The 17,030-nt window shown below is 37.3% G+C and overlaps 1 protein-coding gene across 4 annotated transcripts in view; it reads right to left on the bottom strand.

The window, feature by feature from the left end:
* FBXO11 (F-box protein 11) overlaps positions 1-17,030 on the bottom strand; it is a 90,068-nt gene that overhangs the window by 10,850 nt on the left and 62,188 nt on the right. For 3 of the 4 annotated variants that reach the window (XM_047743693.1, XM_047743691.1, XM_047743692.1), the window contains exons 3-11: positions 16,878-16,959; positions 16,333-16,477; positions 14,886-15,015; positions 14,084-14,167; positions 13,872-14,004; positions 11,032-11,138; positions 10,830-10,941; positions 10,636-10,742; positions 10,415-10,552 (exon numbers count right to left, since the gene is read on the bottom strand). In XM_047743693.1, the coding sequence (XP_047599649.1) occupies positions 10,415-10,552; positions 10,636-10,742; positions 10,830-10,941; positions 11,032-11,138; positions 13,872-14,004; positions 14,084-14,167; positions 14,886-15,015; positions 16,333-16,477; positions 16,878-16,959 (1,038 nt within the window). The remainder of the gene's footprint in view (positions 1-10,414; positions 10,553-10,635; positions 10,743-10,829; positions 10,942-11,031; positions 11,139-13,871; positions 14,005-14,083; positions 14,168-14,885; positions 15,016-16,332; positions 16,478-16,877; positions 16,960-17,030) is intronic. The other variant, XM_047743690.1, reaches the window with a different exon arrangement.

The raw sequence follows: 17,030 nt of genomic DNA, 5'->3' as shown, positions 1-17,030 counted from the left end.
TGTTTTGGTGAAACAGAGAACCACAATTCTTCTTGGTCTGAGTATATGCAAAGCCAGGGAAGAAAACAAGGGGAAGATTTATTTAATAAATGCAAATAAATACTATCACCCAATAAATATACACATCCTTTAACAAAGATTTATTGAGTCTTAAAAAAAAACCCAACTCTTAAGAGATTTAAAAATGTCCCAAGAAAACAAATTCTAAAAAGGTGACCTAAGGACATAATCAGAGACTACAGAAAAAGACATAGAAAATAATGTTCACCTTAGCCCAATAACAGGGAATGGACTAACTTGTATTCATGCTCTACATGCTATCGTGTTAAATAAAAGGAACAGTATATACTTAAAGACAGTATATACTAAGTATGGTCTCAATTTTATTTCAAGAAAATACAACTTGAACAATAAAACAAAAATATGAAGGTGTGATTATCTGTGAAATATGACAGACTGCTTTTCTATCTTTTATACTTCTATGAATTTCTTAAATTTTCTATAATGGACAGACTTATTTTGTAATGAAAATAAGTTACAGTAATACTGATATCCTAAATTCTCAGATTCAATCAAGACTAAATTTTTTTTTTTTTAAAGATTGATTTATTTGACAAAGAGAGCAAAAGAGTGAGCAGGAGGGGGCACAACCAGGGTTCAATCCCAGGACTCTGGGATTATGATCAGAGCCAAAGGCAGACACATTCAGGGGACTGGGCCACCCAGGCACCTCCAATCAAGACTAAATATTAAGGAAAAAAAAAAAAAAGATATTCCCAAAATGGCACTTGTAAAAGCCACTTCAACTTCTGGTCTATTTCTCTTCAAAAACTGAATATGCTCTCCTTTCTTTAAATTCCCTTTAAGTACTAAGTATTTTCTTATGGTACCTCTATGTAATGCTTTGTACTGTTCTTGTTTATTTGTCATGTCCATTCCTCCCTGATCCTAAGCTTCTGTATAGAAAGGATTATATTAAGTTCTGTTGTATCTATACAAGACTTCGCATATAGCAAAAGCAGGAATTCATTACTTTCTGCAAAATGTAGTGAAGGTTAAAAACAGGATATAATTGTGATACTCTGGTTTACTACATTATTTAACTCTTTAAGAAAATAGACCTCTGAGTAATATTCAAAAGTAGTTTCAAGGTTTCATTTTCCACAAAGAACAAATTATCTGGAACTTCTTCATATATGGATTACATTAAAAATAGCTACTCTGGGGTGCCTGGGTGGCTCAGTCACCCAGGTGGTTTCGGCTTGGGTCATGATCTCAGGGTCCTGGGAGCTAGCCCCACAAGGGCTCCCTGTTCTGTGGGGAGCCTGCTTCTCCCTGTCCCTCTGCCTGTTGCTCCTCCTCCTTATGCTCTATCAAATCTTTTTGTTTGTTTTAAAAAATTGTATTTATTTATTAGACAGAAAGAGGCAGAGTAGAGAGGGAACAAATGGGGGAGTGGGAGAGGAAGAAGTAGGCTTCCCGCCGAGCAGGGAGCCTGATGTGGGGTTCCATCACAATATTTGTTTGTGGAGTAGTAAGTTTATTTAATTTTGGGGTGCAGTGAATCAGACCCATTTGGTTCTTGTTCAAGGCTGTAATCTCCAACTTAATCTTTTAAGGGTAATAAAATTATTTCAGCCTTCTCACGCTACTTAGTGGCTTCATTTCATAATCTGTTCAGAATGTGGCAAGGAAAGGTATGCTGCTTATTGGGTTTCCAAAATGATTTCAATTAACAGGCACTGTCACGTCTTGACTATACTGCAACTATACTTTGCAAGTACACAGTACTGCAAGTATACTTTGCTATGTATTGACTAAAAATGATTCAAATGTAGGGATGCTCTATTTTCTCTAGGTTTTGATTTTGTATAATTAAAAGAGTCAACTAGATCCACAAATTTACTAAGGCAAATAGCAGCCTCCTCTCCTCATTTTCCCTTATCCAAAGTCCCCCACTTTCAATTCTTCTGGCTGACTCTTTTTATCTACCTCTATATATTTTTTTATATTTTTATATATATTTTTTTATTTGACAGACAGAGATCACAAGTAGGCAGAGACGTAGGCAGAGACAGAGAAAGAAGCAGGTTCCCTGCTGAGCAGAGAGCCTGATGCGGGGCTCGGTCCCAGGACCCTGAGATCATGACCTGAGCCGAAGGCAGAGGCTTAACCCGCTGAGCCACCCAGGCGCCCCACCTCTATATTTTTAAGTAAAGATTTGTATTGCTGTATCTTGAGTTTGCAGTTTTAGGTGATGTCTATTCATTTTCTATTATGGAAGGTAAGAATTTAACTCTTTCTATCTCCTATCACATGCATTCACACTGTATCCTTCCAATGTAGTGATAGCACAATTTTGGTTATATTAGTGTGCTATTCATAGCTGAGTCATAAAATATAAGTATATATTCTTTGCTGTACAACTTTTTATTAAAGTTGGTAATTATGTTATTCTTTTCCTTTGCTTAGGTCCCTACTGATAATTCTATTCTAAACTCGCTACCAGTTGTTTAAACAACTCAACATATTTATGTTCACATCAGGTTTACCAATTTATCTTCCTGAACATAAGGGTTTGTTTTTTTTTTGTTTTTAAAGATTTTACTATTTACCTGAGAAAGAGAGAGAGAGAGAAAGAGAGCGAATGTGAGAGAGAGCATGAGTGGGGAGGATAGGGAGAAGCGGGCTTCCCACTGAGCATGGAGCCTGATGTGAGGCTCAATCCCAGGACTCTGAAATCATGACCTGAGCTGAAGGCAGATGCTTAACTGACTGAGCCACCCAGGTGCCCCATGAATATAAGGTTTTATAATTTGCTCTAATCTGTAATGGCTAGCTTGGTAATAGGCAACTAGCCATTTACCATGTTCTAATTTAAAGGTTAAAAATGTTCCTTAATTCCATCAAAGTTTGGAACCTGTATCTTTTAAGATAACATTCAAGAAAAGAAAGCAGTAAAAACCAATTTTTTTTCTTCATGCTCTTTCTTTAAAAAAGTAAACTCTACCTCCATCGTGGGGCTCAAACTCATGACCCTGAGATCAAGAGTCACACGCTCCACCGACTGAGCCAGCCAGGTGTCCCACTCTTCATGCTTTTAAAACCAGAAGCCCCTACATTGCCAACTGTCATTTTACCACATTCAGATAGAACAGTCATAATTTTACAAGGAGGGATGCCTGGGTGGCTCAGTGGGTTAAGCCTCTGCCTTCAGCTCAGGTCATGATCCCAGGGTCCTGGGATCGAGCCCCACATTGGGCTCTCTGCCCAGCAGGGAGCCTGCTTCTCCTGCCCCCTCTCTGCCTACTTGTGATCTCTGTCAAATAAATAGTCTTTAAAAAAAAATAATAATAATAATTTTACAAGGAAACCGATCTCTTGTTATGGGTTTAAACAGTTCAGTTAATGCAATTTTACTTTAAGATTTTTAAAAAATATATTATTTATTTTTGAGAGAGAAAGAGAGAGAGAGAGTGTGTGAGTGCATGCATGAACGTGAGAGGGAACAAAAGCAGGGGGAGTGGGAGAAGGAGAAGCAGGCTTCCCAAGGAGTAGGAAGCCCAGTGTGGGGCTCGAACCTGGGATCATGACCTGAGCCGAAGGGAGATGCCTAACAACTGAACGACCCAGGCACCGGAAGGTAAGTTTTAATAAAATGTATTCATTTTAAGAGATGCTTTTAGTGTAAAATGTCATAGTAATTCAGAAATGTAAGCAGGATATAGACAGAATTCTACTCTGCCTTGTAAGATGCAAACCATGAAAATTCCAATGTATGTTAACAGAACTCCAAAAGCAGGGATTTTTTTTTTTTTTTTTTTAAGATTTTATTTGAGGGGCGCCTGGGTGGCTCAGTGGGTTAAGCCGCTGCCTTCGGCTCAGGTCATGATCTCAGAGTCCTGGGATCGAGCCCCGCATCAGGCTCTCTGCTCGGCAGGGAGCCTGCTTCCTCCTCTCTCTCTGCTTGCCTCTCTGCCTACTTGTGATCTCTCTGTCAAATAAATAAATAAAATCTTTAAAAAAAAAAAAAAAGATTTTATTTGAGAGACAGTAGGGGGAAGGCACAGAGGAAAAGGGAGAGGAGCTCCCTACTGAGCAAGGAGCCCAATGCTGGGCTCAATCCCGGGACCCTAAAATTATGACCTGGGCCGAAGGAAGACACTTAGACTGAGCCACCCAGGACCCACCTAGGTGTCCCAAGCCCTTATTTTAAATACAGAAGAAGTTCTTAGCAATTTGGTATCTTTTGATAGAGACAGAAATGATTTTTCTGGGGTCATCCAATAAAATGTTTTCCCCAAGTAACTGAAGGTTCTCATAAGCCCAGCTAATGATCTTCTCTAAGGTGATCAGATCTAGTGGCATGAACAGAACATGAAAAGGAAACACTCCCACAGTATTATTTTCAGAGAAATAACACAGGCACAAGAAGTAAATGTGAGCAAAAATGTACACTAATGTGCAATTTTTAACCTCTAAAACTTATGCTTCCTATTTAAGTGAGACTATCCAAAGCAAAGGAAAATGAAAGGAGAGAGAGGCAGCGACATTTCAGTATAGATAATCTGTCATCTGTCAATCTGTCATGTGTTAAATTCATAAATTTAGAATGTCTCCAAAATTTTATAGCAATTTGGCACTGCTATGGCATTCTAATTATATTTTTACAAAAATAACACTCTGCAATAGATTCAATATTAAACAAAGATTCTGGGAACTTGTGAACACTGATAGAAAAATTGTTTTTAGGAATGAGACTGGCATTGTCATTATGTGAAAGAAAGAAAAAAAGAAAGAATCCCCATCTTTTAAAGATGCATGCTAAAATATTTACAGATGAGATGATGATGTCCAGGATTTGCTTCAAAACAATCTAGAGAGTAGACAGTAAAGAGTGGTTAAGTATAGATGAAATAAAACTGGCCATGAATGGAAATTGATAGCTGTTGAAGATGGGGATTCATTCACTATACTATTCTCTTTTTCACGTATGTTAGAAAAATTCTGTAAAACAAAATACATTAAAAATTAGGGATTAAAAACCACACTGTGGGGGAAAAAAAAAAAACAAGACAAAACTATGGAGACACAGTAAGGGGCACAGATTTGAGGAAATCACATAAAACTTAAAGAACAAAGCAATACACAGCCAAGTTTCCAAAGAACATATGGAGGAGAAAACCAGCAAAACAACACAAGGTCAACAATAACAAAAACCTACATTATGCATACTGAAGAAGAAAAGCAAATCATCACAAGAAAAAAAAACCCAAAATAATCTCAGACAAAAACCAAAATGATCTCCTTGTCAGTCACATTTAATGCTAGAAATAAAAACATGACTACAAAATGTAGAGGGGAAAAAAGTATAATCAAAATTATGTATATTGGGGCTCCTGGGTGGCTTGGTCAAAGCGTCTGCCTTCAGCTCAGGTCACGATGATGGAGTCCCACATCGGGCTCCCTGCTCGGCAGGGAGTCTGCTTCTCCTGCTGACTTTTCTCCACTCATGCTCTCTCTCTCATTCTCCCTCTCCCAAGTAAATAAATAAAATCTTAAAAAAAAAAATTATGTATATTGAGCCAAGTTAAAAAGTAATGGATAGGGACACCTGGGTGGCTCAGTGGGTTAAGCCGCTGCCTTCGGCTCAGGTCATGATCTCAGAGTCCTGGGATCGAGCCCCGCATTGGGCTCTCTGCTCGGCAGGGAGCCTGCTTCCTCCTCTCTCTCTGCCTGCCTCTCTGCCTACTTGTGATCTCGCTGTCAAATAAATAAATAAAATCTTAAAAAAAAAAAAGTAATGGATAGCCATTCTCAAGTGGCAAGAATTCAAGCTACAATACCTGTAAACCATTCTTTAAAAATAAGCACATAATGAATGGCTAGATGAGAAAATTCAGCCATACTAAGAATTAATCAAAATAAAAAAATTCAGCAATGAAGGAATTATTATAAAAGGACTAAAGGTAAACAAATATAGAATAAATATTGACCAATAACTATAGGAATGTAAAAGTTATAAACCTTTATGTAAGACAAGTTAAGAATATAGGGGTGCTTAGGTGGTCCAGTTGTTAAGAGTCTGCCTTCGGCTCAGGTCATGATCCCAGGGTCCTGGGATCGAGCCCCAAATAAGGATCCCTGCTCAGCAGGAAGCCTGCTTCTCCCTCTCCCACTCCCACTGCTTGTGTTCCATCTCTTGCTGTGTGTCTCTGTCAAATAAATAAAATCTTAAAAAAAAAAAAAAAGTTAAGAATATAAGTGATGGGATAGAGACAGGCTGAAATATAAAGTGCTTAATTTCTCATTTTTCACAGGGGAAGTTCATACTTCAAAGTTAATCATGAAGCTAACAATGGCAAATGCTAGTCATGCCCTAGTGATGTCCTAGAGGTGCCCTTTATACTTGTGCATGTAGTATTTTTACATAAATAATTCTTTAAAATAAAAGAGTATAAAATCTTTTATGATTCATTCTTATGAATTTAGAAATTTAAATTTTAAGTATCTCAACAGGAGAGAAAAAGGAACAAAAATTCAGAGAATATATATGTATATTTAAAGAAAGTGGGCAGTACAGAAACTAGTTTTAAATGTTTATTCTGATAGTCTTCGAAGTTCTACAGAAAACAAAGCAGAATTTTAAAAAGATTATCTTCAGTGATGTTATACCAATCATGGGCTGTCATCACAAAGAAACATGCTAAAAGAATACCTAAAATGGGAAGAACATTCTACCAAAGGATTTTAAAGGGTTGTGTCACAATACTAAAATAGATGATAGGCCCTAGACATTAGATTTGAATTTTCATCCTTCCCTTACAAATCTGTAATGGCTTTTAAATCTCTATTAATCCTTAATGGGGGTATATATGTATAGCATTGCCTAGAGCTGTTTAAAAACAACTTAAAAGATGTGTAAACCTAAATATATATCTATATATAACCTGTATCAGGAGTGTATGATGAGGAGTAAATTATTATAGTGAATTTGTAAGTGACCATCACCATAGGTCTTTTAAAAATGAGGAAGCTTATTCAGGTTAAAATTATCTTGGTACCTCAAATCTCTTTTGTCAATGAGACCAGAGGCATGCAAAAATATGAAACTCTGGGGGGCGCCTGAGTGGCTCAGTAGGTTAAGTCTCAACCTTTGGCTCAGGTCATGATCTCAGGGTCCTGGGATTGAGCCCCACATTGGGCTCTCTGCTCAGCGGGGAGCCTGCTTCTTCCCCCACCACTGCCTGCCTCTCTGCCTATTTGTAATCTCTCTGTCAAATAAAAAAATAAAATCTTTAAAAAATATATGATACTCTGGGGCAAAGTCTAAAGGCAACACAGGCAAAGAAATACTAGCATAGTATAGTGCCACTACAAAATAAGAGAGCCAATTAGGAACTATAGCTAATACAGGCCTCTAAGGGAGGGGAGATTTTCAAGATTCTTATGTTTTGACATCCTCCATACCTTTGCCTTCCAGACTATAATACCCATGCTCCCTACTTCTTGGGAAAAAGAAGTACAATGTGCCACGAAATGTCAATTTCTTTAATTCAGCTGAAGGGGGGCAAGTGGTCATCTCCACTCTGCTTTCTTTTTATTATATTTATTTATTTTTCCCCCACTCTGCTTTCTTATTGATAGGTCCAAGCTACAGCCTACATTTTAAATTTTTATTTTATTATTTTTTTAAGATTTTACTTATTTATTTGACAGAGATCTCAAGTAGGTGGAGAGGCAGGCAGAGAGGAGGAAGCAGGCTCCCCGCTGAGCAGAGACCACAATGTGGGGCTTGATCCCAGGACCCTGGGATCATGACCCGAGCAGAAGGGAGAGGCTTTAACCCACTGAGCCACCCAGGCGCCCCTACTTTTTAAAATTTTTTAAGAGTGAGAGACCACATGAGTGTGCGTAGGGGGTGGGGAGTGGCAGAAGGAGAGGGAGAGAGAGAATATTTTTTTTTTTTTAAGGATTTTATTTATTCATGAGAGACAGAGAGAGAGAGAGAAAGAAGCAGAGGAAGAGGGAGACACAGAGTTACTGTGCAGCAGGGAGCCCGATGCAGAACTTGATCCCAGGATCCCCAGATCACAACCTGATGACTGAGCCACCAGGCAACCAAGAGAGAGAATCTTAAGCAGACTCTGTGCTAAGTGCAGAGCCTGATGTAGGCTCAATTTCATGACCCTGAGATCATGACCTGAGCAGAATCCAGGAGTTGGACACTTAACCAAATAAAATGTAGGCATACCCCAAGCCTACGTTTTAAGTGAACTGTTCTTCTCAGGTTGCAATTACCCCAGGAATATGATGGCACTAGATGGCTGAAACTATTTAGGTCTAATCAGAACCTCATAGAGGAGTACTCCCTCCTGGTCTAGTTTAGGTTTTTTTTGTTTTGTTTTGTTTTTTAAGATTTTATTTATTTATTTGACAGACAGAGATCACAAGTAGGCAGAGAGGCAGGCAGAGAGAGAGAGAGGGGGAAGCAGGCTCCCTGCCAAGCAGAGAGCCTGATGCGGGGCTCGATCCCAGGATCCTGGGATCATGACCTGAGCCAAAGGCAGAGGCTTTAACCCACTGAGCCACCCAGGCACCCCATGGTCTAGTATAGTTTTAAAAAAGGATTCTACATTATAGTTTTAGGCACAAACAACAAAAATTAAAAAGTTTCCTTCATTAACTGACAATCTGTATATGTGAATCCAACAATCCCCTGTTGCCTGATTCATACAACAGCAATAAATACTTCACCACAAGGAGGTTTCAGAAAAGTTAAAAAAAAAAAAAAAAGAATTAAAAAACAAAAACAACACAAAAGAAAACAAAAACCCAAAAAAACCCCAAAACTTCAGCACAATCCTATTTGGCCACCATACCATCACCTCCTCGCCCATCTCTAACTCCTTAACAAAATACGTTGCCGAAGTTGTAATAGGACTTGAAAATTGCCTCAATGAAAATTAGCCATTAAATGAAAAGAATACCTGAACAGACGCCAAAGAGCATTATTTTGAAATAGTGGCCTAAAAGAGCTAAAAAAGTTGCATCTCTTGAAACTTGTGTAAAATGACACAATAGTAGTTAAAATATAGTATCATCCATAAACATGCCTAATTAATCACTGCGTTAAGAGTTTTAGAACCGGGGCGCCTGGGTGGCTCAGTGGGTTAAGCCGCTGCCTTCGGCTCGGGTCATGATCTCAGGGTCCTGGGATAGAGCCCCGCATCGGGCTCTCTGCTCAGCAGGGAGCCTGCTTCCTCCTCTCTCTGCCTGCCTCTCTGCCTGCTTGTGATCTCTCTCTGTCAAATAAACAAATAAAATCTTTAAAAAAAAAAAAAAAAAAAAGAGTTTTAGAACCGATATTACCATTGTATCTCTTACTAAAATTCTGCCAAAAAAATTTTAAGAGGAATAAAATGGAAGTCAAACTTATAATGAAACCATTAATTCTCAAACTGTAGCCTACAAAACAGCCTGCATTCAACTCACTTATGGTGCTTATTAAAGATGCATATCCTGGTCCCCATTATATTATATTACATTATATTTACTCAATATGGGTGATTTTTTTTATCCCTAAAGATTTCATTCATTTACTTGACAGAGAAAGAAGAGAGAGAAGCACAAGCAGGGGGAGCAGCAGGAACAGGGAGAGGGAGAAGTAGGCTCCCTGCTGAGCAGAGAGCCTGACATGGGGCTCCATCCCAGGACCCTGGGATCACGACCTAAGATGAAGGCAGATACTTAACTGACTGAGCCACTCAGGTACCCCTAATCTGGGTGACTTTCATGCACAATGATATTTGATACTGGATTAGATCCTACTGCCGTCAAAGATTACACCAATTCCCTAAGGACTCCATCTTCTCTACATGCACATAATATTAGATTCATGAATTTACAGAATATTGCATATTGATTTTAAAATGTGCTGAGATTTCTTTTAAACCTATATTCTTTTTTTTTAAAGATTTTATTTATTTATTTGACAGAGAGAAATCACAAGTAGGCAGAGAGGCAGGCAGAGAGAGAGGAGGAAGCAGGCTCCCTGCTGAGCAGAAAGCCCGATGCGGGGCTCGAACCCAGGACCTGGGACCATGACCTGAGCTGAAGGCAGCAGCTCGACCCACTGAGCCACCCAGGCGCCCCTAAACCTATATTCTTTAATTCACCTAGTTTGGTGATGAGAAATCCAGCAACTTATTTGAAATTTAACTGATAAGGAGCACTTGGCTGGCTTAGGTGGTAGAACATGTGACTCTTGATCTCTGGATTTTGAGTTGGGAGTCCCCCAACAGGTATTCAGAGATTACTTAAAAGTAATTATCTTTTAATAAAAAAGGACGAAAGAAAGAAGAAATTAAACTGATATTAAGTCAGTTTTTCTATTAAGAATAAATGTTCTTACCATGCCATGATCAAACGTGAACACACCAACATCACGTCCGTGATGGATATGATTCCGTCTAATAATTGGGTTTCCATGATTTTTAACCCAAATCCCAGCTAAAGCATTATTGGAAATTTCATTATCCTCATATATTCCCTACAACAATTAATCAGAAGTAGGTATTAGCAGAACTTAAAAAAAACTTTTAGAAAGAAAAAACCCATAAAAGTTAAAAATACCTGTGCATGATCTGTTATATAAAGTCCAACATTTTCACAGTCACTGATGTTACAGTGTTTGATAGTGGGACATGCTCCTTGACCACTAACACATACTGCAGAGCCAACTGTAAGAAAAATTATTTATTTAAAAACCTACTGGGCAACAACACAATGATTCATTTTATAATAAAACATAAGGGAAACACACTAACCTGTACATGTACTTCGGATAATACAGTGATCAATAATAGGGCTACAGTTTACTGTAATCTCTAAGCAGTGGTGTGCATTATGGTGTTGAGCAGATTTGTCATCAGGATTAAACTGAAAAGTAGAAATTTTGTTTGAAATTCTGTATGAACCACTGCCTTAAATGGTCTGAACATATATATTCTAACTCTTAAAATTCCTTACCCTTATTGTCATATATCCAACATAAGCATCCTCAGAACCTTCCATAAAGACGAAGGTTGAATCTCTAGTGTTTTCAATAATAACTTTATCTGCTACTTTTCCAGGTGCTGTGGGGAAGATATTTTAAAACATATTATCTTAATTTTTTTAAAATCACATTATTTATCAGATGAAATTCAAATAAAATTCAATTTGGGGGGAAAGATTTTATTTATTTGACAGAGAGAGAGTGAGGGAGCGTGAGAGAGAGGGAACACGAACAGGAGTGGGGTAGGGAGATGCAGACTCCCGGCTGAGCAGGGAGCTGGATGTGGGGCTTGATCCCAGAACCCTGCGATCATGACCTGAGCCGAAGGGAGCCGCTTAATGACTGAGCCACCCAAGCACCCCTAAAATTCAATTTTTTAATCAGTAAAAATACTCTGTCATAAAACTAATAATATATGGGGTGCCTGGATGGCTCAGTGGGTTAAAGCCTCTGCCTGCCACTCAGGTCATGAACCCAGGGTATGGGATTGAGCCCCGCTCAGGTGCTCTGCTCAGCAGAGAGCCTGCTTCCTCCTCTCTCTCTGTCTGCTTCTCTGCCTACTTGTGATCTGTCAAATAAATAAAATCTTTAAAAAGAAAAAAAAAACTAATAATACAGAAACTTTTTTATTGTTTTTAAGGCTGGGTACTTTTTTGAGGGGGGATTATTTTCATTTTTTAAGAAAAATTTCAACTGAACTATAGTTGACATATTAGCTTTAGGTGTAGAACATAGCAACTTGACAACTGTATACATTACAAAATGCTCACTATGGTTAAGTATCTGTCACCATTCAAATTTATTATTATTTTTTAAAGGTTTATTTACTTAAGAGACAAAGAAAGAGAACATGTGCAAGTGGGGAGGGGGCAGAGAGAAGAAGAGAATCCTCAAGCAGACTCCCCGCTGGGCTCAGAGCCCCAAGGATCCTGAGAATCATGGCCTGAGCCAAAATCAAGAGTCAGACACCAACCAAGTAAAAGCACCCGGGCACCCTATTATTATAATATTACTGATTATATTCCCCATGCTATACTTTTCATCCTGTGACATTTATCTTATAACTGCAAGTTTGCACTTCTTAATCCCCTTCACCTTTTTCGCCCATCTGCCCCCCCATCTCCCTCCTGCAAACCACCTATATGTTCTGTATGAGTCTGTTTCTTTTTCATCGTTGTTTGATTTCTAGATTCAACATATAAGTGAAATCACTTGCTATTTCTCTCTCTACCTTGTTTTATTTAGCATGATATGAAGAGGGAGCTTTTAAAAAAAATTAGTACTGAGGAGGTAAGAATAATGATCATTTTATGAGGTAACTATGTTTCACTGGCTTCACTACAGGCAGTCATATTTAATGTGGGTATTCTTTGACTACCATTATACCCAAATTCATGTGTAACAATATATATTTTTTAAGATTTTATTTATTTATTTAACAGAGAGACCGGGAGCACAAGTAGGCAGAGCAGCAGGCAGAGAGAGAGGGGGGAAGCAGGCTCCCCACTGAGCAGAGAGCCTGATGCGGGGCTCGATCTGGGATCATGACCCTCTCCATCTGGGATCATGACCCGAGCCAAAGGCAGAGGCTTAACCCACTGAGCCACCCAGGCGCCCCAACAATACTTCTAATAATGTTTAAACTTCTAATAGTATTTTTTATCAAATACAATGACCTAATAAAAAATGGTTTCTTATGGAAACAAAATCACTTCCAGCAGCACCAGAAAAAGATGATGAGTGGGTAGAGAAAGAGAGAAATGTCCTAATTTAAACTTATTTTCAATACTGGCCTTGATTTGGAAATCTGATAATTGATTTGGAAATTTGATACTACAAATCACTAAGCAAGATTTTCTATACCCTCTTTCCCTTTTCTCTGTGGTGGAAATGGGGGAGGGAAGCAGAAGGGGCAGTAAATGCAAATTTTAATAGCAAATAATAATTACTAGCTATCTTAAAATGGTCCACGTACTGTGTCCTTAAAAAAATCAATACAAATCTTGAAATGACTGATCAGTGCTCAACAACTATTTCATTACATTTATTCTTAGAAACTTGACTATAAAAATAGCTTTGAGGGGTGCCTGGGTGGCTCAGTGGGTTGGGCCTCTGCCTTTGGCTCAGGTCATGATCTCAGGGTCCTGGGATCGAGCCCCGTATCAGGCTCTCTGCTAGGCGCAGAGCCTGCTTCCCCCTCTCTCTCTGCCTGCCTCTCTGCCTACTTGTGATCTCTGTCAAGTAAATAAATAAAATCTTAAAAAAAAAAAAATAGCTTTGAGCCACTATGAAAAAATTTACCACGGACATCTGTTTCATTAAAAACAGCAATAGAAACAGTAACCATATTTATTTTCAAATGACAGATAAAACAAGTAACTTTCTTTCCTTACTGAATAACTAAGGCATTGGACAAACTACAGACATCAAGATACACATCTTAAGAAAAACAAAAAGAAACTGAGGCATCTGGGTGCTTCAGTCAGGCGTCCAACTCTTGATTTTGGCTCAGGTCATGATCTTAGGGTTGTGAGATCGAGCCCCTACTTCAGATTCTCTCTCTCTCCCTCTACCCCCCAACCATCTCTCTCTCTCTCTCAAAACAAAAAGAAAAAAAAATAAGATACATCTGTAATTTCTGAACCCTCACCTTTTTTTTTGAACCCTCATGTTTTCACTGCAAGAGGTAATATTCCTACTCTTTTTTAACCATAAAGCTATTATCAATGTTCACCTGGATTTTAAGTCCATTTAAAAAACCCATCATGTAAAAAATACATTAAAATTTTAATGACAATGCATTTCAGTATACCTGCACCAATCATGGTGATTGGAGATTCAATATATATCCATTCATCAGTGTATATTCCAGAATGAACAAAGATAAGTCCATCAAAATGAGCTTCTTGTACCCCACCAAGGGCATCTTCAATTGTATCATAATACTAGAAAAAAAATAAAAGTGTCAGTACAGAACTGAAAGATTACCATTTTAAGTCTTATAAAAATACAAATCAAACATACCAACATATTTTCTCTTCCTTTATATCTTGCAGGATTACTGTAGAAATGTTCAGCAAATCCTGGCTTTACATGTGCACCTTTATACTAAAATGTCAAAAAAAAAAAAAAACAAAAAAAAAAAACAAAAACAAAACAAATAAACCAGAAACAAACATTGACTACTAATGTAAACATATTCTAAATTAACACTGTATATTTTTTATTAAATATTGAAAACAATTATCAATTATTCTAATTTTCTGTTGCATAGTGCAATTTAAAATCTGAAACAGCTTATGACTTTAATATCCAGTAAGAAAGGATAAAGTTTGTTAATCTCAGCACTACTGATATTTTGGGACAGTAATTCTTTGTTGGGGGCTGTTCTGTGCATCACTGTAAGATGTTTAGCAGCATCCCTGGCCTCTACCCACTAGATACCAGTAGAATCCTCTTCTCCAGTTGTGACAACCAAAAATGTCTCCAGACATTGCCAAATGTCCCCTGTGGAGCAAAATCACCCCCAATTGAGAACTACTCATAAAGGACCATATAAAAATTAAAACAACTACTGAACACTAATAATTTAAGAAAAGGTTCAAACAGACCCATAAAAAGTGTAACTGCTCTCAGGCTACTGATGCTTACTGCCACTGCTTAAATTATTAATAAATACATTAGTAGTGAAAGAATTGTTGAACATTTTGTTGACTGGTAAGTATTTTCACTGGCCTGAAACCTATTCTTGAGTTTAAATTAATTTTTTTTAAAAGAAACTTTTATTTATGAATATAAATCAGTATTTTCTATTTATACTTCATACCAACTGCTGGAAACTCTCTTTCCAGGGATTTGGGTGTTCATATTCTTCTGGATTAATCTGGTAGAATTTGCCAGGTTCAGGATGCATCATAGGGCGAGTATATTCAAAAACTTCCATGTATAATCGTTTCCTGTAGGAGGAAAGGAATGAAAGATTTCTTCATAAAAAGTACTTTAAACAACTAAAAAAATTATCTGATGCTTCAAAAACATTTAAGAATCTAAAAAGCCAAAATTTTAACTGTAAAATAGTTTTTTGCTAAAAACAATGTAACTACATATAATAAAAGACAGTCCATTCCCAAAATAAAGTGTCAATTCTTCAAAATTTATTTAGGGGGGAAAAAAGGCCACCCATACTGTGAAAGGCTCATACACAGTTATTATTAAAAGGACAGCTTTCGATAGAATACTCTGAACTCTTCATTTATATATATTTTTAAAGATTTTATTTATTTATTTGAGAGAGACAGTGAGAGAGAGCATGAGAGGGGAAAAGGTCAGAGGGAGGAGAAGCAGACTCTCCAAGGAGCTGGGAGCCTGATACATAACTCAATCCCGGGACTCCGGGATCATGACCTGAGCTGAAGGCAGCTGCTTAACCAACTGAGCCACCCAGGTCCCCAACTCTTCATGTATCTTCAGTTCATTTACATCCTATTATCAAAAACCATTAAATCTCAGAAATGTAGTCATAGGAACTATTATCACTTCCTGTACAAAATAGTGTTTCCTTCCAGTCTTGTTATCTATAGATAGTTTCATTTATTAGAGTTGTGATTATATAACATCTAAAATGTTGTATTCTGCTCTTTTCAAAAACTTTTTTAGAACACAGCATTTTCCCATGTTACTAACAACTCTGTAAAAATTATTGTTAAATGCCTTTATTACCACCCTTCAAGTAGAAATTACATTGTTAGTACATTCCCTTATTGCTGGACATTTAGATTATTTCTAATTTCCCCCCACTAATAACCATGCTATTATAAAAAATTTGTACGTAAGGCAAAAAAATTTCCAGAAGTGGAGTAATGTGGGTCAAAGGGCATGCATATTTTAAGGTTCATGAATACAACTGTCAAGCTATTTTCCAGAAGTGATGTATCAAAATCTACTTTCACAGTAAACTATCAGATTGTATTACCTGTTTTAAATTAGACATAGTTCTGTTTCTAAAAAGCTTAAATTTAAATGAAAAACATTTCCCACCACTCAGTTGCTAGTCAACTGATAAGGTGCACAGAAAGTACTTCATTTATTATTTTATAAATGCTGCTTGGATCAACCACCTACATTGTGATAAATAGGTAACTTGGAATTTATAAGCGTTCTGATTTTATTCCAACTATAACTACCAACTCGCATTTCAACTTCCCTACCATCTTTTAGCATTTGGGTTGGCAAATAATATATCTCAAGATAATAAGAAATAAAATTTCACTTACCACAAAATTGGATCATTAGCGAGCTCACTGAAGCGTTTACACACACAAGCTGCTCTACAAAGATCCTGTTCCAGCAAGTAAGAGAAGATTTTTAGAACCACTTCATCTGGTAGTTTCTCCTGAAGATACTGTTCAGCGGGTGCTGCTATAAAGAGATTAGCGAACAGAATATAACAATCTATTTGTTGTGCTAGCAACAAGTTTCTCACTATTTAAAGAACATAATTTTCATTTTATCTAATGAATAGATTTTTTGATGACAATCATTTTATAAACATTTTGCTTTGATAAATAACACACACATTAACGTTCTTCTGTCCTAAGTATTCTTTCTTCTAGCTGTTATGTACCATTTCAGAAACTGGTTAATAAAATGTACTTTTAAGCAATAAAGTCAAAAAAGAGTGAGAGGTCAGGGTTGTCACGCTTATTCTATAATATCATCTTCTCAATTCCAAATGCACCACTAAAATATATTTAATTTTTTGGTATCCAACAAAATTAAGAAGATTTAATCCAAGCCTTAGTGTTCTCAAAGGAAATACCTGACAGATCTTGTGATTTTCCGGATACTCTTGCGCGTTTTGCACGATGACCAAAGTTTTCTGTAGCTGAAGTTGAGGCACCCTTCAAAAACAAAATGAAAACTAATTAAGCAAATATTTTTACCATGCATAAGCATTATTTTTAAAAAAATG

This window comes from Lutra lutra, chromosome 9, assembly GCF_902655055.1.
Source record: "Lutra lutra chromosome 9, mLutLut1.2, whole genome shotgun sequence".
In the NCBI taxonomy this organism is placed as follows: domain Eukaryota; kingdom Metazoa; phylum Chordata; class Mammalia; order Carnivora; family Mustelidae; genus Lutra; species Lutra lutra.
The sequence above is the reverse complement of the archived record's forward strand: the minus strand, read 5'-3'. Positions and strand labels throughout refer to the sequence as shown.